The sequence below is a fragment of the Pristiophorus japonicus genome, chromosome 1 (assembly GCF_044704955.1).
Source record: "Pristiophorus japonicus isolate sPriJap1 chromosome 1, sPriJap1.hap1, whole genome shotgun sequence".
Taxonomy (NCBI): Eukaryota; Metazoa; Chordata; class Chondrichthyes; family Pristiophoridae; genus Pristiophorus; species Pristiophorus japonicus.
The window spans coordinates 52,903,908-52,931,590 of NC_091977.1; the positions used below are offsets into that span (position 1 = coordinate 52,903,908).

Here is a 27,683-nt window from a genome sequence, read left to right on the forward strand (position 1 = left end):
GGGAGTCGTGTCTGGCATACGAACTATGTGGCCCACCCAATAGAGCTGGTCGAGTGTGGTCAGAGCTTCGATGCCGAGGATGTTACTTTACTGGGGTACCGACTAATGAAGTAAAGGCCACTGAAAGCTAAATTAATCCAATGCCAATGCAAGTAGAATGACATGGAAACAGTTTTATATCCCTCTATACATGGTATTTCCTAACCTTCTAACAAACTGATTTACAAAAGCAGCTAATATCCTACAAATTGCTTTCTACTTCTGTGAGCAGTACCTCGGCCACCATACATTCAGATTAACTTTAAACTTGGGTGCATTCAGATGCCATACAGGAATAATTGAAATTCTTGAACAATATAGAGATTTATAATGAGATAAAATTGAACTAAAACTGATCACTAATTATATTAAAGTGTGTTGAGCTTTCTTTGGCAGACAACCAAGCTCATTTTAGTAGTAGAGAAAAATATAAAACGTTAGCTTTCCACATGAAGATGGATGAAACACATGTGGCTAGTTTAAATGGTGGTTTGATAAACTGACAATCTGAAAAGAAATCCTACAAAGTGATTAGCAAAGATGGATGCTAAAGGTTAAACATTTACCCAAGCTATTTGTCAACTACATCCGAGTTGTAAATTATGCTATGTCACATCCGACTAATGTAGGAAATCTATGTCTAAATGTGAGGATTTTTTTTTTTTAAATAAGGAATGTGATTACATACGATCATAGCTGAGATTTTTCATCTCACGTTCCCTCCGGTCGAGTTCTGCTGCCTTTTGCTCTAGTTCTTCCTGACGTCTCATCAGCTCAGCCTGGGCTGCAGCAGTTTCCTAAAACAGGGAAAAACCCAGCTCATTTTTCAATTTCCAGGAAGTGAAAGCTACAACTCAAATGATTCAACGGCTTGGTGGATACTTTAAGTGTGTGCTCAAATTTTGTTACTGGGGTTGCATGAAGTATAATGCAAATCTGATTTTGTGTGGATGGAGAAGCGATAAAGCGGAAAAGCAGTTTCATTGTAAAGTATCCAGCCTATTACAAGTCCAGCAATGTTACTTCCAAACTGCTTTACCTCAAGAGTAACCATGCTCCAAGGACTTCAGAGAACTGAGCCAACTGGTTTCAGCATTAGTAGATATCCATGATGAGAAGCAGAGCAACCCCATGAAACACACTCAACTATGATGCATCAGTGCTTACTGTGTTGTTGCAGACTGTAATGGAAGAAGGCTCTATCATACGCCACATTAACATTTCTACATTACCACAATTTAAAATGCAGCTGGGTCATGGGAGTGGGATTTAAAAATGTTAATCTGTCTTTTCAGTCAACAGTCTGTAGACAGACTGAATATACAATTATGCCCAGAGGCATTTAATCAAATGCAGATACATCTTCTCCAGTCTGTGACATTAGATGGCTTGCTATTGCATACTGTTTTATTGGCCAGGGAGGGGGGTTTAAAAAAAAGTGACTTGCCCAGATGTGAAATTGTAATAGTGGTGTCTCAGCCAGCCATTTAATAGTCACTTTGTTACTTTCCATCCACCCAGAGCAATGGAAAGAATTCATAATAAATAATAAAAAGGGAGTTACCCGCCCACCACTATGCAAAAGACATTTGCCGACTGCAACTGGTCAGCTTTTGATCTGAAAGTGTCAGAAACTGCACAGATCATGTATCTTAATAATTTTAATCTCACTTCTTTCAACTATATACCACCACATCAGGAGAGACAGAACTTTCCCAACACCCAGGTGAAAAACTCCACCCACACCATCATAGGCAGTCCCTCGAAATCAAAGACGACTTGCTTCCACTCAGTTCTTAGGTGACTGAACAGTCCAATATGGGAATTAGTCTCAGGTGGGACAGACGGTCGTTGAAGGAAAGAGTGGGTGGGGAGACTGGTTTGCTGCACGCTCCTTCTGCTGCCTGTGCTTGGTTTCTGCATGCTCTCGGTGACTAGACCCGAGGTGCTCAGCGCCCTCCGGATGCTCTTCCTTCACTTAGGGCAGTCTTTGGCCAGGGACTCCCAGGTGTCGGTAAGATGTTGTACTTTATCAAGGAGGCTTTGAGAGTGTCCTTAAAACTTTTCCTCTGCCTACCTGGGGCTCGCTTGCCGTGTAGAAATTCCAAGTAGAGCACTTGCTTTGGGAGTCTCGTGTCAGACATGCAAACAATGTGGCCCGCCCAACGGAACTGGTCAAGGTGTAGTCAGTGCTTCGATGCTGGGGATGTTGGCCTGATCGAGAACAGTGACGCTGGTGCGTCTGGCTTCGAGGTGGGCAACTGAGCGACGTCACGAGAACCCAGGTCATCATTTGGAGCGTGGACAGGAACATCGGCGGGGCCCAGGTACAGTGGAGGAGCGGGAATATAATGGCGGACTTGCGACGAGTGATCGGGGCGGAGGAGTGACGTGGGATCGTGGCTGAGATTTGGTGGGTGATCTGACGGAGGTGCAGCGAATGTTTGCGGCGGAGGTGCAGTGAATGAGAGTTTGGGGCGCAGAAGAGCAGAGGGCCCAGGGGCAGCATGGGCCAGCCTGCACTGCAATGTGTGCGCACACAGGTCCGTGCAACAGAGCAGGTCTCCAGTCATCCTGGTTAACCCTTGCCACTGGATAAAAGCCTAGCTCTGTCAAGCCCGTGTGGTGGCTGATGTGAAACGGTCACCACACGTTAAAAAAAAGTCCACCCCCTCAATTGGAGTTTAGGATTGAAACATCGGGTTCTTCATTGAAACATCTGTGAGCTCCTGTGGATGCAAGTCATCCTCGTTTGAGGGACCGCCTATGATGATGATGATGATGATGATGATGATGATGATGATGATGTCGTCCTCCCAGGGGATTTGCAAGATCTTGCAGAGACATAGTTGGTGTTATTTCTCCAGCGATTTGAGGTGTCTGCTGTATATGGTCCACGTCTGAGTCATACAGGAGGGCGGGTATCACTGCAACCCTGTAGACCATGAGCTTGGTGCCAGATTTGAGGGCCTGATCCTTGAAAACTCTCTTCCTCAGGCAGCCGAAAGCTGCGCTGGCGCACTCCTTCATCTACACCAAATAAAAACTAAAAATTCTGAAACACTTTTTAAAAAGGAAGTGATTTCAAGTGGTTGGTGAAGATTAAGTACAGCTAGGATTCAGTTGATCTGAAATCTCATGTTGTCAAGCAGTTACTGCATTTGGATCTTGCTGTACATAAATAATTACACATCAGAAAGACTTTTCCTTGGGCATACCAGTTAAATCCTAACTCTCCACAAATTCCTAAGAGAAGTCAATACTAATGCATTTTAAACTTGCCTGTGTACGGGGTGCATATGTGGGTGGCTCCTCTGTAGGCTTCATAATAGCTGGCTGTGTACTGGGCACAGGAGGCTTTTCGACATTTCCCGGTGGTGCCTGAGGAACAGTTTTTTTTTAAATAGTTAGTGGAACACACACTGATACAATCAGCAGCAACACCATGCCACTGCACCTTAATATAACCAGCATTTACATTTGCAAATCTTTAGGACTGGCAAAAAGACCAGTGGAGGGAATCGTGTGGTTGAAAGGGATCTTCCACAATATTGGGGGGGGGTGGAAAAACACAGGAGGGAGAAACAAACAGGGTGTGGTAACACTGACAGAGAGGATTCACAACAGAATCAAGGCTGTGACCATTCCTCTGTACCCCTCAGCCCCAAAAGCTGCAATGTTTGTCACTTGGTTCCCAGCATTGAGCAGGGTACCATCCATCAGTTGACGTGTTCAGTGCACTTTTAAAGTATCTGCCAGACGTATGGCAGAAAAGTCATTCAACCAACAGCCAGTTCCTGGCTCAGAGCAGAGAATCTGGTACAATGTCAATAATTAAGGGGACTGAAGGAAGGAAGAGCATCAGCTTTTATATAAATCGTGGATTTCTTCTGACTGTTTCAAAGCAATGATCAGAGTAAGGAACAGAAGGAAACATATCGTACAGTTGCAATCTAAATGTCAGAGCATTCAGCAAGATGGCCATTTTTCCAAGCATACAGGAGGTGGAGCAAAGCCAGTTTACCAATTTAGTGACCAACAAATCACTTGATTTGGTTCCGTAAACACCTTATGGATCTATGCCAGCTCTAAATCTAAGAGAAGTTGTTCAGAATGCTTATTGCTCTAAATAAATACTGGATTAATGAATACTAGATTCATCTGGATTAATGAATCAAGCAGCTCTTTGCCACAACAAACAGCTTTCACGTAGATTTAATATAGCTTGTATTGGAGGCCAGTAACTATAATATAGAATCCAGTCAGGCAGCACCTGTTCACACTATCCGACTGCAATTTGTGCTCTGTTCCCGTCTTACTAAAATATAAGTGTTTTATGTGCACACATTGGAACATCCATACAGGGAATTTAAATAAGCTTTGGGCAAGTTTACAGTGCCTCGAAATCCAGAGGTCGAATGAGTAGTTTACATCTGTCTTCACTCAAGATGCTGCTGCCAATGTCACATTAAAAAAAAGAGAAATAGCTAAAGAGGTACTTGAAAGGTTAGCAGCACTCAAAAATAGAAATGACAACCATTCCGGATGGGATACATCCTAGGTTGCTGAGGGAATCAAGGGTGGAAATTGCAAAGACTCTGGCCACAATCTTCCAATCCTCTTTAGATATGGGACTAAAGGAATGCAAATGTTACACACCTGTTCAAAAAATAAGGGGATAAACCTGGCAAGTACAGATGCAATGTCCCGAATCCGGAATTGTCCAAAATCTGAAATCCGGCAGAGTCGCTCTGCGGCAAGGTCTGAAATCCGGCACAGAGTCGCTCCACGGCAAGGTGTGAAATCCGGCACAGAGTCGCTCCACGGCAAGGTCTGAAATCCAGCACGGATTCAGTCCAGAGGATTCCAGATTATTGATTTTATAGTTTGAAATCTGGAAAACCCCCAAAACCGGCACAGACTCCGGATTTCAGACGTCGTACCCGTAGAACCCAACATCAGTGGCGGGGAAACTTTGGGAAACAATAAGCAGAGACAAAATTGTCACTTGGAAAAATGTGGGCTAATAAACAAACAGCCAGCATGAGTTTGTTAATGGTAAATAATGTTTGACCAAATTGATTGAGTTCTTTGATGAAGTAACAGACATGGTTGATGGTTGAAGTGTACATTGACTTTCAAAAGTCATTTGATATAGTACCACATGAGCAAAATTGAAGCCCGTGGGATTAAAGGGGCAGTAAGAGACAAGATAGCAAAGATTAATGGTGAACGTTTGTTTATCAGACTCGTGGGAAGTATATAATGGTGGGGCCACCCAAGGTTCGATATTAGGACCACTGTGCTTGGATATATATTAATGACATGGATTTACGGATACACGGCATAATTTCAAAGTTTACAGATGACACGAAACTCGGAAATGTAAACAGTCAGGAGGATACAAACTTCAGAAGGGCATAAGCAGAATGGCAATTTAATGCAGAGAAGCGCGAAGTGATGCATTATGGTAGGAAGAATGAGAGGCAATATAAACTAAATGGTATAATTGTAAAGGGGTTACAGGAACAGAGAGACTTGAGGGGTGAAGGAAGAGAAACAGAGAAAATAGGAGCAGGAGTAGGCCATTCGGCCGTTCGAGCCTGCACCACCATTCAATATGACCATGGCTGATCATGCAACTTCAGTACCCCATTCCCACTTTCTCTCCATACCCCTTGATCCCTTTAGCCGCAAGGTCCACATCTAACTCCCTTTTGAATATATCTAACGAACTGGTCTCAGCAACTCTGTGGTAGAGAATTCCACAGCTTCACAATTCTGAGTGAAGAAGTTTCTCCTCATCTCGGTCCTTAGGCTGTGACCCCTGGTTCTGAACTTAGCCAACATTGGGAACATTCTTCCTGCATTTAACCTGTCCAATTCCGTCAGAATTTTGTGTTTCTATGAGATCCCCTCTCATTCATCTAAGTTCCAGTGAATACAAGCCTAGACGATCCAGTCTTTCTTCATGTCAGTCCTGTCATCCCAGGAATCAATCTGGTGAACCTTCGCTGCATTCCCTCAATAGCAAGAATGTCCTTCCTCAGATTAGGAGACCAAAACTGTACACAATATTCAAGGTGTGGCCTCACCAAGGCCCTGTACAACTGCAGTAAGACCTGCTCCTATACTCAAATCCTCTCGGTTTAAAGGCCAACATGCCATTTGCCTTCTTCACCGCCTGCTGTACCTGCATGCCAACTGTCAATGAGTGATGTACCATGACACCCGGGTCTCATTGCACCTCCCTTTTTCCTAATCGGTCACCATTCAGATACATAAGTACATAATAACATAAGAATTAGGAACAGGAGTAGGCCATCTAGACCCTTGAGCCTGCTCTGCCATTCAACAAGATCATGGCTGATCTGGCCATGGACTCAGCTCCACTTACCCGCACGCTCCCCGTAACCCTTAATTCCTTTATTGGTTAAAAATCTATATGTGATTTGAATACATTCAATGAGCTAGCCTCAACTGCTTCCTTGGGCAGAGAATTCCACAGATTCACAACCCCCTGGGAGAAGAAATTCCTTTTCAACTCGGTTTTAAATTGGCTCCCCCGTATTTTGAGGCTGTGCCCTCTAGTTCTAGTCTCCCCGACCAGTGGAAACAACCTCTCTGCCTCTATCTTGTCTATCCCTTTCATTATTTTAAATGTTTCTAGAAGATCACCCCTCATCCTTCTGAACTCCAACGAGTAAAGACCTAGTCTACTCAATCTATCATCATAAGGTAACCCCCTCATCTCCGGAATCAGCCGAGTGAATCATCTCTGTACCCTCTCCAAAGCTAGTATATCCTTCCTTAAGTAAGGTGACCAAAACTGCACGCAGTACTCCAGGTGCGGCCTCACCAATACCCTGTACAGTTGCAGCAGGACCTCCCTGCTTTTGTACTCCATCCCTCTCGCAATGAAGGCCAACATTCCATTCACCTTCCTGATTACCTGCTGCACCTGCAAACTAACTTTTTGGGATTCTGTTTAATGTTTTTTGTTTTGCAGATGAACTCCAAAAAGAGTTTCATGCACAAGGACCCCCAGGTCCCTCTGCACTGCAGCATGTTGTAATTTCTCCCCATTCAAATAATATTTCCTTTTACTGTTTTTTTTCCCCCCCCAAAGGTGGATGACCTCACATTTTCCGACATTGTATTCCATCTGCCAAACCTTAGCCCATTCGCTTAACCTATCTAAATCTCTTTGCAGCCTCTGTGTCCTCGAGACAACCCGCTTTCCCACTAATCTTTGTGTCATCTGCAAATTTTGTAAACAACACTCTGTCCCCTCTTCCAGGTCATCTATGTATATTGTAAACAGTTGTGGTCCCAGCACCAATCCCTGTGGCACACCACTAACCACCGATTTCCAAACCGAAAAGGACCCATTCATCCCGACTCTCTGCCTTCGATTAGTTAGCCAATTCTCTATCCATGCTAATACATTTCCTCTGACGCCACGTACCTTTATCTTCTGGTGTGGCACCTTATTGAATGCCTTTTGGAAATCCAAATACACCACATCCATCGGTACACCTCTATCCACCATGCTCGTTATATCCTCAAAGAATTGCAGTAAATTAGTTAAACATGATTTCCCCTTCATGAATCCATGTTGCGTCTGCTTGATTGCACTATTCCTATCTAGATGTCCCGCTATTTCTTCTTTAATGATAGCTTCAAGCATTTTCCCCACTACAGATGTTAAACTAACCGGCCTATAGTTACCTGCCTTTTGTCTGCCCCCCCTTTTTTTTTTTAAAAACAGAAGCGTTACATTAGCTGCTTTCCAATCCGATGGTACCTCCCCAGAGTCCAGAGAATTTGGGTAGATTATAACCAATGCATCTGCTATCACTTCCGCCAACTCTTAATACCCTGGGATGCATATTCTGCCTTTGCCACCAAAGTGGATAACCTCACATTTATCTACATCTGCCATGCATTTTCCCACTCACCTAACCTGTCCAAGTCACCCTGCAGCCTCTTAGCATCCTCCTCACAGCTTATACTGCCACCCAGCTTAGTGTCATCTGCAAACTTGGAGATATTACATTCAATTCTTTCGTACAACTCATTAATGTATATTGTAAAGAGTTGGGGGCCCAGCACTGAACCTTGCGATGTCCCACTAGCCACTGACTGCCATTCTGATAAGGACCCGTTTATTCCTACTCTTTGCTTCCTGTCTGCCAACCAGTTCTCTATCCACGTCAATAAATTACCCCCGATGCCATGTGCTTTAATTTTGCACACCAATCTCATATATGACCTTGTCAAAAGCCTTTTGAAAGTCGAAATACACCACATCAACTGGTTCTCCCTTGTCCACTCTACTAGTTACATCCTCAAAAAATTCTAGAAGAGTTGTCAAGCATGATTTCCCTTTCATAAAACCATGCTGACTTGGACTGATCCTGTCACCGCTTTCCAAATGCGCTGCTATTATGTCTTTATTAATTGATTCCAACATTTTCTCAACGACCAATGTCAGGCTAACCGGTCTAATAATTCCCTGTTTTCTCTCCCTCCTTTTTTAAAAAGTGGGGTTACATCAGTTACCCTCCAATCCATAGGAACTGATCCAGAGTCTATAGAATGTTGGAAAATGACCAATGCATCCACTATGTCAAGGGTCACTTCCTTAAGTACTCTGAGATGCAGACTATCAGGCCCTTGGGATTTATCGGCCTTCAATCCCATCAATTTCCTTAACACCATTTCCTGACTAATAAGGATTTCCTTCAGTTCCTCCTTCTCGCTAGACCCTCGGTCCCCTAGTATTTCCGGAAGGTTATTTGTGTCTTCCTTAGTGAAGACAGAACCAAAGTATTTGTTCAATTGGTCTGCCATTTCTTTGTTCCCCATTATAAATTCATCTGATTCTGACTGCAAGGGACCTACATTTGTCTTCGCTAATCTTTTTCTCTTCACATATCTATCGAAGCTTTTGCAGTCAGTTTTTATGTTTCCTGCAAGCTTACTCTCATACTCCCCCTCCGAATTAAACCCTTTGTCCTCCTCTGCTGAAATCTAAATTTCTCAGTCCTCAGGTTTGCTGCTTTTTCTGACCAATTTATATGCCTCTTCCTTGGATTTAACACGATTCCTAATTTCCCTTGTTAGCCACGGTTGAGCCACCTTTCCAGTTTTATTTTTACGCCAGACAGGGATGTACAATTGTTGAAGTTCATCCATGTTATCTTTAAATGTCTGTCATTGCCTATCCACCGTCAACCCTTAAATGAAGAATTCTACCATATTATGGTCATTCTTCCCCAAGGGGCTTCGCACAACAAGATTGCCAATTAATCCTCTCTCATTACATAACACCCAGTCTAGGATGGCCTGCTGTCTAGTTGGTTCCTCGACATATTGGTCTAGAAAACCATCCCTTATACGCGCCAGGAAATCCTCCTGCACTGTATTGCTACCAGTTTGGTTAGCCCAATCTATATGTAGATTCAAGTCACCCATGATAACTGCTGTACTTTTATTACACGCATCCCTAATTTCCTTTTTGATGCCAGCCCCAACCTCACTAACACCGTTTAGTGGTCTCCCACTAGCGTTTTCTGCCCTTTGGTGTTCCGCAGCTCAACCATACAGATTCTACATCATCCAAGCTAATGTCCTTCCTTACTATTGCGTTAACATACTCTTTCACCAGTAACACTACCCCACCTCCTTTTCCTTTCTGTCTATCCTTCCTGAATATTGAACACCCCTTGATGTTGAGTTCCCAGCCTTGGTCACCCTGGAACCATGTCTCCGTAATCTCAATTACATCATATCCATTAACAGCTATCTGCGTAGTTAATTCATCCACCTTATTACGAATGCTCCTCGCATTGAGACACAGAGCCTTCAGGCTTGTTTTTTTTTTAAAAAGCAATGTCGTTTTAGAATTATATTGTAATGTGGCCCTTTTGGATTTTTGCCTTTGATTTCTCTGCCCTCCACTTTTCCTTATCTATCTTTTGCTTCTGCCCCCATTTTATTTCCATCTGTCTCCTTGCATAGATTCCCATCACCCTGCCATATTAGTTTAAACCCTTCCCAACAGCACTCGCAAACACTCCAACTAGGACATTGGTTCCGGTCCTGCCCAGGTGCACACCATCCGGTTTATATTGGTCCCACCTCCCCCAGAACCGGTTCCAATATCCCAGGAATTTGAATCCCTCCCTCTTGTACCATTCCTCAAGCCACGTATTCATCTCAACTATTCTGCTATTTCTACTCTGACTAGCACGTGGCACTGGTAGCAATCCTGAGATTACTACCTTTGAGGTCCTACTTTTTCAATTTAATTCCTAGCTCCCTGAATTCAGCTTGTCGGACCTCATCCCATTTTTTTTAACCTGCATCGTTGGTGCCTATATGCACCACAACAACTGGCTGTTCACCCTCCCCCTCTAAAATGCCCTGCAGCCACTCCGAGACATCCTTGACCCTTGCACCAGGGAGGCAACATACCATCTTGAAGTCTCGATTGTGGCTGCAGAAACACCCATCTATTCCCCTTGCAATAGAATCCCCTACTACTATAGCTCTCCCACTCTTTTTCCTGCCCTCCGGTGCAGCACAGCCACCCATGGCGCCATGAACTTGGCTGATGCTACCTTCCCCGATGAATCATCTCCCCCCAACAGCAGCCAAAACGGTACATCTTCCTTCCACTGCTCTGCCTGATGGTCACCCATTCCCTATCTGCCTTAGCAACCTTTACCTGAGGTGTGACCAACTCAGTAAACATGCTTTTCATGACATCCTCAGCTTCGCGGATGCTCCCGAGTGAGTCCATGCGCAGCTCCAGTGCCGCAATGCGATCCGTCAGGAGCTACAGCTGGACACACTTCCTGCACATAGTAGTCAGCGACACTGGAAGCATCCCTGATTTTCCACATAGCACAGGAGGAGCATGACACGGTCTTGGCTCTCCTGCCATGACTTAACCCTTAAATTGGCAACAATGCCAAAAGGTTACCTACAGAAAGAGGGCGCACACACAAACTTTGAAGGTGGCAAGAAAAGTTGAGAAGGCTTTTAAAAAAGCCTTGAGCTTATAGAGGCATAGAGTACAAAAGCAGGAAAGTTATGCTAAATCTTTATAAGAAAACAAGAACATAAAAACATAACAAATAGAAGATCGCCACTTGGCACCTCGAGCCTGCACCATTCAATATCATGGCCGATCTTCTACCTCTACTCCACTTTCGTGCTCTATCCCCATATCCTTCGATTCCCTTAATATCCCAAAATCTATCTTGATCTCTGTCTTGAATATGCTACATGACAGCTTCCACAGCCCTCTGGAGGTAGAGAATTCCAAAGATTCACCATCGTCAAAAGAAATTTCTCCTCATCAATCCTAAATGGCTGACCCTTATTCTGAGACTGTGACCCCTGGTTCTGGACTCCCCAGCCAGGGGACACATCCTCCCTGCATCTACCCTGTCAAGTCCGTAAGAATGTGTGTATGTTTCAATGAGATCACCTCTCGTTCTTCTAAAACGCAAGATAATATAAGCCTGGTCCATTCAATCTCTCCTCATAGGAAAATCCCCATCCCAGGAATCAGTCAGGTGAACCCTTGTTGCACTTCCTCGTAAGGAGACCAAAACTGTACACAATACACCAAGTGTAGTCTCACCAACTGCAGCAAGACGTGTTGCTCTTGTATTCAAATCCTCTTGTAATAAAGGCCAACATATCATTTGCTTTCCCAATTGCTTGCTGTACCTGCATGTTAACTTTGTGATTCATGTACATGGACACCCAGGTCCCTCCGAACACCAACATTCCCCAATCTCTCACCATTTAAAAAATACTCTGCTTTTCTATTTTTCCTACCAAAGTGGATAACTTCACTTGCCCACTCACTTAGCTTGTCTATATCCCCTTGAAGCCTCTTTGCATCCTCCTCACAACTTACAAAGCTAGGTGGGAATGTATCATCAAACTTGGATACATTACATTGGTCCCCTCATCCAAATTGCTGATAGATTGTGAATAGCTGAGACCCAAGCACTGATCCTTGCAGTACCCCACTAGTTGCAGCCTGCTGAATATGACGCGTTTATTCCTAATCTCCTGTTTCTGTTCTTTAACTAATCCAGGCTAGTATATTACCCCTAATCCCATGAGCCCTCATTTTGTTTAATAACCTCTTGTATGACACCTTATCGAATGCCTTCTGAAAATCCAAATACACCACATCCACTGGTTCCCCCTTCTCTATTCTGTTAGTTACAACCTCAAAAAACATGATTTCCCTTTCATAAATCTGTGTTGACTGCCCAATCCTATTATTATTTTCTAAGTATCCTGTTACACATCCTTTAGAATAGATTCTAGCATTTTCCACACTATTGACGTCATATTAACTGGTCCGTAGTTCCCAGTTTTCTTTCTCCCTCCTTTCTTAAATAGTGGGGTTACATTTGTTATCTTCCAATCCACAGGAACCATTCGAGAATCTATGAAATTTTGGAAAATGACAACCAATGTATCCAACTATCTCTATAGCCACCTCTTTCAAAATCCTAGGATGTAGGCCATCAGGTCTTGGGAATTTATCGGCTTTCAGTCCCATTAATTTCTCCAATATTTAAAAAAAAAACTGATACTAATTTCTGTCAGTTCCTCATTCTCGCTAGACGCTTGGTTCTCCACTATTTCCAGGAACTTTTTAAAAAATAAATTACTAGTGAGGTCCTAGCTGGAGTCATGTGTCCAATTCTGGGCACCACACTTTAGGAAGGATGTCAAGGTATTATAGATAGAGTCCAGAGATTTACTAGAATTGTTCCAGCAATGCGGGACTTCAGTTACGTTGAAAGACTAGAGAAGCTAGGGTTATTCTCCTTACAGCAGCGACGGTTATGGAGAGATTTAATAGAGGTGTTCAAAATCATGAATGGTTTTTGAGTAAATAAGGAGAAAACCATTTCCAGTGGCAGATGGGTTGATAACCAGAGGGCACAGATTTAAGGTCATTGGTAGAAGAACCAGAGGCGAAATGAGTAAACATTTTTTGTAAGGACGAGCAGTTATAATCTGCATTGCACTGCCTGAAAGGATTGTGGAAGCTGATTCAATAACTACTAAATGGAAGTGGATAATTACTTGAAGGGGAAAAAAAATTGCAGGGCAGGTGAATGGGACTAATTGGACCGCTCTTTCGAAGAGCCGGCACAGGCACGGTGGGCTGAATAGAATCATACATCTCAGAGGGAGGCCATTGTGTTAGAATAAAATAAATCCATCAAAATGGATTAAGTATGAAGCTCCAACCAGTGTAATAAAGATCCAATTACTGAATTTGGACCAGCAAAAAAAAAGTTAGCATTTGTTCAAATTTTGAAGACATTGTCCTTCTCTTCCCAGCCTCAATCCCAATATACCCAGACTAAACTTTAGTTTTGGATAAAAAAGCCACTTAAATAACTAACCATGCAAGGTCAATTTTGGGAGGATGTCAGCAGTCATTCTCTTCTAAAAACCCTGATGAAACTGGCAAGTTTTAATCAACAGGTGTGTTCAAATGGTCAAAATTACAAATTTGGGTATAACTGTACATCAATATATGTGCCAGCATCACAGGCCTTTGCCAATGCCATTTTTGAACCAGTGACAACATGGTATGCATGACTAGCCCCTGAATTCTCATTTTATGTGTTGGTTACACATCCGCAACATAATTATTCTTCATTTTAATTGCTGTCTGATAGTGGAATAACGTGAGGCAATTACATTTACGATGAAGTAGATACATTGATACATGATCTTGCCTTTGCACAACAGTATAATAGTGAATTGAAATGCTCATACCGTTCGCCCATCTGTGAAAGGATTGTATTCCTCTAATGCTGGTGGAGGATTTCTTGTCACCTGTGTAACCGATGGATCCTAGGATGGAAAGCAGCAAGAATCAACAATTGCAGTAATCTTACATTATGAAAATTTTATTGCAAATCACCAATAGTTTAGGAAAAAGTATATTATGCCTTCCCGTGAAGCCTCCTTTAATCTCACTGTATAAGCTGAGAGATAAGCCTTGCTAAACAATTACTTATCCCCTGAAGATGAATGCGGGAATTGTTTACATTGTCGCAACGGAGTTCAATTTTGCCATGTGCGCTCACAAGTAATCGAAAAGTTGAGTTTTACAAGAAAGCATATTCAATTTAAAAGCCCCAAAATAACTTGATACCAAAATGTTCAATTTTTGTGTTACTGTTGAGGGGGGGAGGCAGGAGAAGAAAGAGAGCTAGAGAAAGGGGGTGGAGAGCGCACGAGAGAAGGGGGGGGAAAGAGGGAGCAAAAAAAAAGATCTTGATAACTTTGACATTGCTACACTGTCTCATATACACTCAGTCATCCCCCCCCCCCACCCCCTGTCCTGGTCACTGCAAGATTGTTCTCTTAAATTCCTATTCCACATTTAATATTCCCACTGTAAAACTTTTTGACCCAAAAATCAACGCAATTATTACAGAGAGTTAGTATCTTGCCCCTCAAAAGTAACAAAAGTAACGCTGGGAATGTATCCTGAATTAAACATTTTAGATAAATGTAATGACATGTATTCATGTTAAAGAAAACCATTCACGCGAGGGATTTTATGAAATTAATTGAAAAAAATGCATTAGCTGAATTGTGCATTTGCAACTGACATTATAAATCATAATGGAAAAAATAAAAAATGGACAATTCTTCCTGAATAGCATTTTGGACCCAAAGCACGGGTTTACTATAATTAGAAAGCACGAGTTCAAATATAAATGAATACTTCATAAAAGAACCAATTTACTTAAGTAAACATCCAGTTCAAAAATTGTTATGCTCCCAAGTTCTCAACTTATCTGTAAATTCTCTGAAGTTTATAGATTTTAGATAACCAATTAAAATTGTTTTGATCCTGCACGGCAACAAGGCAAGAACAAAGTCTGGATGCACATGTGTAGTGTGGATGTTAGCCATGGCTCAGTCAGAGTCAGAAGGCTGTGGGTTCAAGTCCCACTCCAGAGACTTGAGCACACAATCTAAGCTGACACTCCAGTGCAGAGCTGAGGAAGTGCTGCACGGTCAGAGGTTCCCTCTTCCAGACAAGATGTTAAAAAGAGGCCCTTTCAGCTGGACATAAAAGATCCCATGGCAGCATTTGAGGAGCAGTGGAGTTCTCCAGTGTCCTAACCAATATTTATCACTCAACCAACGTAACTAAAACTGATTATCTGGTCATTAACAAATTACTGTTTGAGAGCGCTTGTTGTGCGCAAATTGGCTATAACCCACTGAATACCTTTCCTAAGTGGTCATTATTCATGAATAAAATTTGATAGCAAGTGTCAGCAGGGGCTTGATGGATAACATTGGAAATTGTAAATGAATGAAAAGGGTTACTTGGGACAGCAGCAGGGATTCTGCTACCAATTTAATCAATCAGTGAAAGAATGTGCTCGTGGTGGGGGATGTTTCAGTAGATAGCCCCTATATGCGAAATGGATAAGGAAGTGCAATCTGTGGGACCAGACAGGAGCCAGGTCAGGTCCAGTGTACAAATTATTGTGTTCCTAATACAGATGAGACTGCACACAGGGAGGTTAAAAGGTAACAGTGACCTCAGTCTTTATTAAGGCACTCCAGAGTGAGGAACAGGCCTCAGCTTATACAGTGCTCCCAAGGGATGCTGGGATCCCTTGGGACTTCAGGGGATGTGCTCCCTGGTGGCGGAACATGGGAGTGCATGCTTTACAGATACACAACACAAATTGCCCATTTTAGGAAAACAAAAATGGTCTCCACACTTGGGGAAATCAACAGACTCCCATGATTGAATAGCAATTGATGATGGAAAGACTGCATTGGGCATTAGGTAGCTGTACTGATGCCAAATGTAAGGATGCTAGTGTCAATTCAGTAGAAAGACACCATCTGTTCAGACAAACATAATGGCCCTGAAATTGCGGTCAGAAACCTCCCGCAGGCAGATGCCTCCCACCACAAAAATATTTACCAATGTACCTGGTTGTCCTGGAGGAATGAAGACTTCTGTTCTGAGGCCTTGATGCACAGCCCAGCGCAGCGCAGAGACCCATGTATTCCAGGAGCATAGACACATCCTGGGATCACATGGGCCAGACCAACCAACAAAAATGGCGTATCCTCTTTCACAGTAATGGTGAGTTCCATTTGTACAGAGATCACCATTTCTATGAATGGTGATACCCCCAAAACAAACATTTTAAATAAAGAAAAACACTTTACATTTAAAATTAATTGAAATGTTTTAGACTAATTTTTTAAAGATATGTTTTAATAGGGGTAAAAATAAACTTACCTTAATGGACAGGGAGTGATAAAATGTAATTTTTCTATCTTTTAAAACTCTTACACTGGTAAAAGCAGGCCGTGCGTCTGCTTTTATCAAGCGTAAGAGTTTTACGAACATTCGCTGGGCAAATAGCCCAAATCTCCATCCGCAATAGGCCCTTCTCCCCGGAATGCGTATGATCGGTCAAAAGAAATTGACAGATCGCAAGTTCCGGGTTTAGGCACATGCGCAGTGCACGCCTAAACCCAGAACTTGCGGGATGTCTAGGGGCGCATGCGCACATCGTATGCACCCGGAGGCCCCGATTTCAGGCCCATTAAAGATCCTGAAAGGTCTGGGAAACAAAAGTTGTGGCCAGAGTTATTACATATCAGTGATAAAGTATATGGGAAGAAAGAAGAGATATATGTACCCAGGCAGATGATTATACATGTATTTGTCTCGAAGATGATGAACATATTATAATTCTGTAAGTAAACTTGAAACATTGAGTTCCTTAGCTTTAAAGGAGAGATGCATTTAGATTAGGTTCTCCTGCAGTTGGAGTGATTACTTCCTTTATTAGAGGCCAAGAACTCACTATATTTTGTGTTTAGTAATCACTCCTTGAAGAAAAAATATTTTAGCAGCAAGACCATGTGTTCAGCATCAACAGATTTTAAGTATATACAGCTTTCTTTTTTTTTTTAAAAAGCAACCACTAAATATTTTAGATACTAGATGGAGAAACCCTATCTTGAGGATTCTTCAAAATACTTTGCAAGTAGGACTTGCAATAGATGCTAGAGAAAGCTAAATTATTTGAAGTCTCAATGCCTGACATTCTATACAAAATAACTTTACTACAGGACTGGTGGGATATATCTGGATGGATGCTAGCAAGTTAACTCTATGCAGCACAGCTTCTCTGAAATAGATAAGATATTTAGAAGGTAAATCGCAGGCAAGTTCTGTTTCAGAAATATTGGGAGTGATTCTAAAAATATATTTATAGACTTTTGCTTTTTAAGCAGAATCTCCAGTTCAAGACCATGATAGAATTTGGTCTTAAATCTGGACTAAAAAGTGAAATTAAAAGGTGCCACTGCATTTCAAAATGTTAACTGGGGTATTGGGGACACAACCACAGCTTTCAAAACAAACACTAATCGCTACTTTGATAATTCAACCACCTTATTTTGGCAAAAACCATTCAATTTGCTATATAATGAATACCTGACCCTGAAAACCTGTGTACTTCACAAGAATAGTGCGTAACCACAGTGGTTTCTGCCCAATATAAAACGGAGCTCTTAAAATGCTATAACCAGCAATTTTGAATTTGACGATACGCAAATGGTTAGTTACTGCTTTTTTGCCAATAGAAGTGATCGTCTGTCTTAAATGTGTACATTGTAAGGGCGGGGGTCTGTACTGAGAAAGGACAGCATCAGTCTTGATGTACAATTGAATGGTTTACTGCCTCCGTCAGAGTTCAGAGGAAAAATGGCCAGTTGGGCACACTAACGGATGGATGCCAGATGCCCATGGATGAGTTACTGCTTCCAAAAGTAGGGCAAGGGGAAGAAAGTGAACCAAAGTAAAGTCATTACATGGAGATGAAATTCATTTTTTTTTAAAAAGCTATTCAAGTAGACCAATGCAACCTAAATGCCAATACAAAACCTCTAATTACACACAAGCTTTATGGAACTTCCATAAGCAGGAAATTATTTTGTCAAAAGTGAGTCCAAAATAATTCACATAGGTGGAACTGAATTGAGGATTACTTAAAAGAGAACCAATATAATTGAGTGATACACTATTTTCAATCCATTAAATATTAAGCAATTAAGAAAACCATATGAGCCATAATGTATTCATTTTCACAATGAAGAAGATGGGATGTACAGATAAAGAGACACAATGAGATTGCACAATACTTAATGCATGTTCGCTTCCTGAAATGGAACTGCTTCCATGGGCAAAAATAGAATGGGAGGAAAAAACAAATTCAGTTCCAACATTTAGCTGTTCTTGCTAATTCCATTTTTTGTGTTCTCCTTCAGGACCTGCACCATTTCTCTACAGGACATCCACTGGCTTTAAGATTTAGAAAAGCTAAACAATATTAATATATAGCTCTCATCATCATTAGGCAGTCCCTCGAAATCAAGGAAGACTTGCTTCCACTCCAAAAGTGAGTTCTCAGGTGACTGTACAGTCCAATACGGGAATTACAGTCTCCATCACAGGTAGGACAGAGTGGTTGAAGGAAAGGGTGGGTGGGGAGTCTGGTTTTCCGCACGCTCCTTCCGCTGCCTGCGCTTGCCGATGAGAGTTGAGGTACTCGGCACCCTCCCGGATGCTCTTCATTTCGGGCGGTCTTTGGCCAGGGACTTCCAGGTGTCGGTGGGGATGTTGCATTTTATCAAGGAGGCTTTGAGGGTGTCCTTGAAATGTTTCCTCTGCCCACCTGGGGCTCGCTTGCCATGTAGGAGTTCAGAGTATATAGCTCGAATGTTACAAAGGATACCAAATTACTATTCTGAATTTACTGAAATTATGCAGCCATTATATACATCTGAAAGAACTTATTGAAACAAAATGTTCTAAAATTACACGTGATGTGGGTGATGCTGGCAAGGCCAGCATTTATTGCCCATCCCTAGTTGCCCTTGAAAAAGGTGGTAAGCCACCTTCTTCAACTGCTGCAGGCCATATGGTGGGAGTTCCAGGGTTTTGACACAGCAACGATGAAAGATCAGCAATATATGTCCAAGTCAGGATGGTGTGTGATTTGGAGGTGGTGGTGCTCCCACACCCCTTGCCCTTCTAGATGGTAGAGATTGTGGATTCAGGCAGATGCTGTCAGAAAAGTCTTAGCGAGTTGCTGCAGTGCAGGGGATTAAACGATGGTAATGCCCCTGAATGACATGGGGGCAGTTAGACTCCCTTTGTTGGAGATGATCATTGCCTGGCACTTGTGTGACGTGAATGTTACTTGCTACTCATCAGCCCAAGCCTGGACATTGTCCAGGTCTTGCTGCATGCAGGTATGGATGACGTCATTATGTGAAGAATTGCGAATGGAGCTGAACACTGCAGCCATCAGCGAACGTTCCCACTTCTGACCTTATGAAGGGACGGTCATTGACGAAGCAGCTGAAGATGATGATTGGGCCTAGGACACTGCCCTAAGGAACTTCTGCAGCGATGTCCTGGGGCTGAGATGATTGACCAACAACCACAACAATCTTCTTTTGTGCCAGGTATGACTCCAGCCAGTGGAGAGCTTTCTCCCCGGATTCCCATTGACATCAATTTTACTAGGGCTCCTTAATGCCACACTCGGTCAAATGCTCTCTGGAATTCAGCTCATTTGACCATGTTATGACCAAGGTTATAATGAGGTCTGGAGCAAAGTGGTCCTGGTGGAACTCACTGAGCATTGGTGAGCAGGTTATTGATGAGCAAGTGCTGCTTGATAGCACTGTTGTCAACACAGTTCATCACTTTGCTGATGAAGCAGTAATTGGATTTGTCCTGCTTTTTGTGGTCAGGACATACCTGGGCAATTTTCATTTTGTCAGGCACATGTCAGTGTTGTAGCTATACTGAAATAGCTTGGCGAGAGGCATGGCTAGTTATGGAGCACAAGTCTTCAGCACTACAGCTGAGACATTGTCCGGGCCCAGAGCCTTCGCTGCATTCAATGCGCTCAGCTGTTTCTTGATATAAAGTGGAGTGAAACAAATTGGCTGAAGACTGGCTTCTGTTATGGTGGGGACATCAACAACAAATTGTATTTATATAGCGCCTTTAATGTAGTAAAACATCCCAAGGCGCTTCACAGGAGTGTTGGAAAACAAAACAAATAAATTTGACACCGAGCCACACAAGAAGAAATTACAGCAGATGAACAAAAGCTTGGTCAAAGAAATAGGTTTTAAGGAGTGTCTTAAAAAGGAGAGAGGTAGAGAGGCCTCTGATCAACAGGAGACCTTGCCAGATGCTGACCCTCACCGCCACTTGGCTGATGGCGTATAGGTGCCTTGTGGACACCTGGAACAACCTGTACCCATAAAAGGTGACCGTCATCTCGACCGTGATGGACCTGCAGCTTGCGGACCGAGGCTGGAGATCCCTCTCAACCAATTGCATCCTTTCGAAGGTGTAGGGGACCCACAATTAGCTCGTGTGACATCTGCTTGTAGCTCATGCAGAGCCTGTGCGCAGGGTACCTGCGTGCGTGGTGCAGTTTTTTTTCTGTGGTGCATAATTCTTTGCACCGTGACTCTCTAGAACTTTCGCCTCCCTCCTCCAGCATCATAAAAAGTGTGGGATGGCCAGGTAAGCCATTGCTCAATTTTCTTAAAACGAATGTATGATTTCTGCAGCAGTTAGGTAGGCCCGTGGCTTCAATTCACTACTGGTCAGCTGATTAACGCTGGATTGATGGAATGATGGGCACATCTGCATCCGAGAATAGGCAATTCCATGAAACTCCACAAAGTACAATTAGAGAAAACTCACATTTCTGTCCGAGGAGCGTGGTCAGTTTTGTGGGGGGGGGGGATGGTTTGAGCGAACGATTCAATAGACGGACTTAAAAGATCGTCAATTCTTGGGCATAACCCATTTACGTCTAAATTTTCGCAATCTTTTACACTGCTCTGGTTACGCCCAGATTAAGCTTTTATCTGGGTAGAAATCATGAGGAAACTCAGGGCCTCTGTTTACCAACCTCAAAACCAAGAATTGCTTCCTGTTGTTATTTATTGATGAGCTGTGATACCATACAGAACAAGAATCTTGGGCGAGACCCAATTTCTGCCTCACTGAATACTGCTAGCCACAATATTTTTTTCACCAAGAGTAAAAATGATTTTATATTAACATTTGAATTCTTCGCTAAAACCAAATTATTCCACATAAAACTCAAATTGCAAAAGATGACTAGATGAAGTCATAAATTGGAATGGTAATGGAACTAGTTTCTCAATAACAAAGAACTAGAATAAAGATTCATTCCTAATGTTGCTATGCATTTGTTCCATATCTGTTACTAAATTCATGGTCTACAGGGCTGTAGTGATACCCGTCCTCCTGTACAGCTCAGAGACGTGCATATACATGCAAATATAACGCCCCCATTTTAAAAAGGAGGCAGACAAAAAGCAGGAAACTATAGACCAGCTAGCCTAACATCTGTGGTTGGGAAAATGTTGGAGTCCATTATTAAAGAAGCAGAAGCAGGACATTTGGATACGCAAAATTCGGTCAGGCAGAGTCAGCATGGATTTATGAAGGGGAAGTCATGTGAGACAAAATTTCTGGAATTCTTTGAGGATGTAACAAACAGGGTGGATAAAGGGGAACCAGTGGATGTGGTGCATTTGGACTTCCAGAAGGCATTTGACAAGGTACCACATAGAAGGTTACTGCACAAGATAAAAGTTCACAGGGTTGAGGGTAATATATTAGCATGGATAGAGGATTGACTAACTAACAGAAAACAGAGAGTCGGGATAAATGGTTCATTCTCTGGTTGGCAACCAGTAGCTAGTGGGGTGCCGCAGGGATCAGTGCTGGGACCCCAACTATTTACAATCTACATTAACGACTTGGAAGAGGGGGCTGGGTGTAACGCAGCCAGGTTTGCTGACGATACAGAGATGGAAGGAAATACAGTGTGAGGAGGACACAAATAATCTGCAAAAGGACAGACAGGCTAAGTGAGTGGGCAAAAATTTGACAGATGGAGTATAATGTTGGAAAGTGTGAGGTCATGCATTTTGGCAGAATAAAAAAATCAAAGAGCAAGTTATTAGTTAAATGGAGAAAGATTGCAAGTGCTACAGTACAGTGGGACCTGGGAGTACTTGTGCATGAAACACAAAAAGATGGTATGCAGATACAGCAAGTAATCAGAAAGGCCAATGGTATCTTGGCCTTTATTGCAAAGAGGATGGAGTATAATAGCAGGGAAGTCTTGCTACAGTTGTACAAGGTATTGGTGAGGCCTCACCTGGAATACTGTGTGCAGTTTTGGTTTCCATATTTACGAAAGGATATACTTGCTTTGGAGGCAGTTCAGAGAAGGTTCACTGGGTTGATTCCGGGAATTACTTATGAGGAAAGGTTGAGTAGGTTGGGCCTCTACTCATCGGAATTCAGAAGAATGAGAGGTGATCTTATCAAAACGTCTAAGATTATGAGGGGGCTTGACAAGGTGGATGCAGAGAGGATGTTTCCACTGATGGGGGAGACTAGAACTCGAGGGCATGACTTTAGAATAAGGGACTGCCCATTTAAAACAGAGATAAGATGAAATTTCTTCTGAGGGTTGTAAATCTGTGGAATTCACTGCCTCAGAGAGCTGTGGAAGCTGGGGCATTGAATACATTTAAGACAGAAATAGACAGTTTCTTAAAAACTAGGGAGATAAGGGGTTATGGGGAGCAGGCAGGGAAGTGGAGCTGAGTCCATGATCAGATCAGCCATGATTTTATTGAATGGCGGAGCAGGCTCGAGGGGTCGTATGGCCTACTCCTGTTCCTATTTATGTTCTTATGTATAACTTTCAGACTCAAAATGTTTTTTCGAGTTTCAGGTGATCAGAACTGAACACAGTATTCAAAGTGTAGCCTGACCAGAACACAAACAGCTTTAGTGCTACATCCTCAGACTTGTATAAAAGCAAAGTACTGCGGGTGCTGGAAATCTAAAATAAAACCAGAAAACGCTGCAAGAACTCAGGTCAGGCAGCATCTGTGGAGTTAACGCTCCAGATCGATGGCCTTTTGCCAGAACTGGAAAAAGTTAGAGATGCAACAGGTTTTAAGCAAGGGCAAAGGCAGGAAAAGGTGGGTGCAGAGGGAAGGTCTGTGATAGGGTGGAAGGCAGGAGAGATTAAATGGCAAAACAGATGATGGTGCAAGGCAAATGGAGATAGTAATGGGACAAGTAAAAAACAAAAATGGGCCCAGAAGAAGTGCAAATGGGAATTGCAGAATCAACAGCTGCCGCCCGAAAAAAATGGGGCAGAGGTTATGATCTTAAATTGTTGAACACAATGTTGAGTCCTTAAGGTTGCAAAGTGCCTAATCAAAAGAGAACGTGCTGTTCCTCGAGCTTAAGCTAAGCTTCATTGGAACCAATGTAGAAGTCCAAGGACAGAGAGGTCAGAGTAGGAGGGGAGTGAAAAATTAAAAATGACAGGCGACCGGAAGCTCAGTCACGTTTGCGGACTGAATGGAAGTGTTCTGCAAAGCAGTCAACCGATCTGCGTTCGGTCTCCCCAATGTAGAAGAGACCTCATCGCGAGCAGCTAATACAGTATACTAAATTGAAAGTGCAAGTAAATCGCAAGTACAGAATGTTTGGTGCCCTGGACGGTGGAAAGGGAGGAGGTAACTCCCTGGTGGGCATCTCCTGCGCTTGCACGGGAAGGTGCCGTGGGAAGGGGGTTATTGCGAAGTGGACCAGGGTGTCGTGGAGGGAGCTGGGATGGGAGGAATATATGTTTTTGGTGGTGGGATCATGCTGGAGGTAGCAGAAACTCATACGCTGAATGTGAAGACTGGCAAGTTGCAAAGTGAGGATGAGGGTAACCCTATCGTGGTTCTAGAAGGGGTGAGTAGAAGTGCGGGAAATCGAACAGACACAGTTGATGACCCCGTCAACCACGGACTTTTTCCACTTCTGAGGAAAGATCATCGATTTGCAGAAAGTACTACAAGTACACAAGTACTTATTCACACAAAGTATGCTGCTCCTGGAAAGCAAGGACAAATATTGAACTGTGACATTGTTCACCTTATATGAAATACGAAGTTGCAGGCAACTGATTCCAGAAGCACATTTTTAACATAGAAAATAGGTGGAGTAGGCAATTCGGCCCTTCGAGCCTGTACCACCATTCAATATGATCATGGCTGATCCTTCACCTCAGTACCCCTTTCACGCTTTCTCTCCATACCCCTTGATCCCTTTAGCTGCAAGGGCCATATCCAACTCCCTCTTGAATATATCCAATGAACTGGCATCAACAACTCTCTGCAGTAGGGAATTCCACAGGTTAACAACTCCGTGAAGAGGTTCCTCCTCATCTTAGAATAAGGGGTAGGCCATTTAGGACTAAGACAGTGTCCCCTGGTTCTGGACTTCCCCAACATTGGGAACATTCTTCTCGCATCTAACCTGTCCCGTCCCGTCAGAATATTATACGTTTCTATGAGATCCCCTCTCATCCTTCTAAACTCCAGTGCATAAAGGCCCAGTTGATCCAGTCTCTCCTCATATGTCAGTCCAGCCTTCCCTGGAATCAGTCTGTTGAACCTTCGCTGCACTCCCTCAATAGCAAGAACATCCTTCCTCAGATTAGGAGACCAAAACTGAACACAGTATTCCAGGTGAGGCCTCACCAAGGCCCTGTACAATTGCAGTAAGACCTCCCTGCTCCTATACCCAAATCCCCGAGCTATGAAGGCCAACATGCCATTTGCCTTCTTCACCTGCATGCCAACTTTCAATGACTGATGAAACATGACACCCAGGTCTCGTTGCACCTCCCCTTTTCCTAATCTGCCACCATTCAGATAATACTCTGCCCTCGTGTTTCTGCCACCAAAGTGGATAACCTCACATTTATCCACATTATAATGCATCTGCCATGCATTTGCCCACTCACCCAACCTGTCCAAATCACCCTGCAGCCTCTTAGCATACTCCTCACAGCTCACACCACCACCCAGTTTAGTGTCATCTGCAACTTGGAGATATTACACTCAATTCATCCAAATCATTAATGTATAATGTAAAGAGCTGCGGTCCCAGCACTGAGCCCTGTGGCACTCCACTAGTCACTGCCTCCCATTCCGAAAAGGACCTGTTTATCCCGACTCTCTGCTTCCTGTCTGCCAACCAATTCTCTATCCACGCCAGTACATTACCCCCAATACCATGTGCTTTGATCTTGCACATCAATCTCTTATGTGGGACCTTGTCAAATGCCTTTTGAAAGTCCAAATACACCACATCCACTAGTTCTCCCTTGTCCACTCTACTAGTTACATCCTCAAAAAATTCCAGAAGATTTGCCAATCATGATTTCCCTTTCACAAATCCATGCTGACTTGGACCGATCCTGTCACTGCTCTCCAAATGCGCTGCTATTTCATCCTTAATAATTGACTCCTACATTTTCCCCACTACTGATGTCAGACTAACCGGTCTATAATTACCCGTTTTCTCTCTCCCTCCTTTTTTATTTTAAAAGTGGTGTTACATGTGATACCCTCCAGTCCATAGGAACTGATCCACAGTCGATAAGACTCTTGGAAAATGATCACCAATTCATCCACTATTTCTAGGGCCACCTCCTTAAGTACTCTGGGATGCAGACAATCAGACCCCGGGGATTTATCGGCCTTCAATCCCATCAATTTCCTCAACACAATTTCCCGCCTAATAAGGATATCCATCAGTTCCTCCTTCTCACTAGACCCTCGGTCCCCTAGTACATCCGGAAGGTCATTTGTGTCTTCCTTCGTGAAGACAGAACCAAAGTATTTGTTCAATTGGTCTGCCATTTCTTTGTTCCCCATTATTATTCATCTGAGTCCGACTGCAAGGGACCTACGTTCGTCTTCACTGATCTTTTTCTCTTCACATATCGATAGAAGCTTTTGCAGTCAGTTTTTATGTTCCCGGCAAGCTTCCTCTCGTACTCTATTTTCTCCCTCGTAATTAAACCCTTTGTCCTCCTCTGCTGAATTCTAAATTTCTCCCAGTCCTTAGGTTTGCTGTTTTTTCTGGCCAATTTATATGCCTCTTCCTTGGATCTAACACTATCCTTAATTTCCCTTGTTAGCCACGGGTGAGCCATCTTCCCGGTTTTATTTTTACTCCAGACAGGGATGTACAATTATTGAAGTTCATCCGTGTGATCTATAAATGTTTGCCATTGCCTATCCACCGTCAACCCTTTAAGTAACATTTGCCAGTCTATTCTAGCCAATTCGTGCCTCATGCCGTCAAAGTTAGCTTTTCTTAAGTTTAGGTCCTCGTTTCTGAATTAGCTGTGTCACTCTCCATCTTAATAAAGAATTCTACCATCTTAATAAAGAATTCTACCATATTATGGTCACTCTTCCCTAAGGGGCCTCACACAACAAGATTGCGAATTAGTCCCTTCTCGTTACACATCACCCAGTCGAGGATGGCCAGCTCTCTAGTTGGTTCCTCAACATATTGGTCAAGAAAACCATCTCTAATACACTCTAGGAAATCCTCCTCCACCACTTTGCTGCCAATTTAGTTTGCCCAATCTATATGTAAATTAAAGTCACCCATGATAACTGCTGTACCTTTATTGCACACATCCCTTATTTCTTGTTTGATGCGATCCCCAACCTCTCTACTATTTGGTGGCCAGTACACAACTCCCACCAGCGTTTTCTGCGCTTTGGTATTCCGCAGCTCCACCCATACCGATTCCACATCATCCAAGCCAATATCTTTCCTTACTTTTGCATCAATTTCCTCTTTAACCAGCAACGCCACCCCACCTCCTTTTCCTCTCTGTCTATCCTTCCTAAATGCTGAGTTCCCAGCCTTGGTCACCCTGGAGCCATGTCTCCGTGATGCCAATCACATCACATCATACCCGTTAACTGCTATCTGTGCAGTTAATTCGTCCACCTTATTCTGCATTGAGGCACAGAGCCTTCAGGCTTGTCTTTTTAACACACTTTGACCCTTTAGAATTCTGCTGTAAAGTGGCCCTTTTTGTTTTTTGCCTTGGGTTTCTCTGCCCTCCACTTTTACTCTTCTCCTTTCTATTTTTGGCTTCTGTCTCCATTTTAATCCCCTCTGTCTCTCTGCATAGGTTCCCATCCCCCTGCCATATTAGTTTAACTCCTCCCAAACAGCAATAGCAAACACACCCCCTCGGACATTGGTTCCGGCCCTGCCCAGGTGCAGACCGTCCGGTTTGTACTGGTCCCACCTCCCCCAGAAACGGTTCCAATGTCCCAAGAATTTGAATCCCTCCCTTCTGCACCACTGCTTAAGCCACGTATTCATCTGAGCTATCCTGCGATTCCTACTCTGACTAGCACGTGGCACTGGTAGCAATCCTGAGATTACTACTTTTGAGGTCCTACTTTTTAAATTTAACTCCTAGCTCCTTAAATTCATATCGTAGGACCTCATCCCGTTTTTTTACCTATATCATTGGTACCTATGTGTACCACGACAACTGGCTGTTCATCCTCCCTTTTCAGAATGTCCTGCACCCGCTCCGAGACATCCT

The 27,683-nt window shown here is 43.1% G+C and overlaps 1 protein-coding gene across 1 annotated transcript in view; it reads right to left on the reverse strand.

Moving 5' to 3' along the window:
• The window catches only part of scamp1 (secretory carrier membrane protein 1), a 54,802-nt gene that overhangs the window by 20,852 nt on the left and 6,267 nt on the right, over window positions 1–27,683 (reverse strand). Inside the window, exons 2-4 of the mRNA XM_070879796.1 lie at window positions 13,879–13,956; window positions 3,322–3,420; window positions 728–836 (exon numbers count right to left, since the gene is read on the reverse strand). Coding sequence (XP_070735897.1) covers window positions 728–836; window positions 3,322–3,420; window positions 13,879–13,956 — 286 coding nt within the window. The remainder of the gene's footprint in view (window positions 1–727; window positions 837–3,321; window positions 3,421–13,878; window positions 13,957–27,683) is intronic.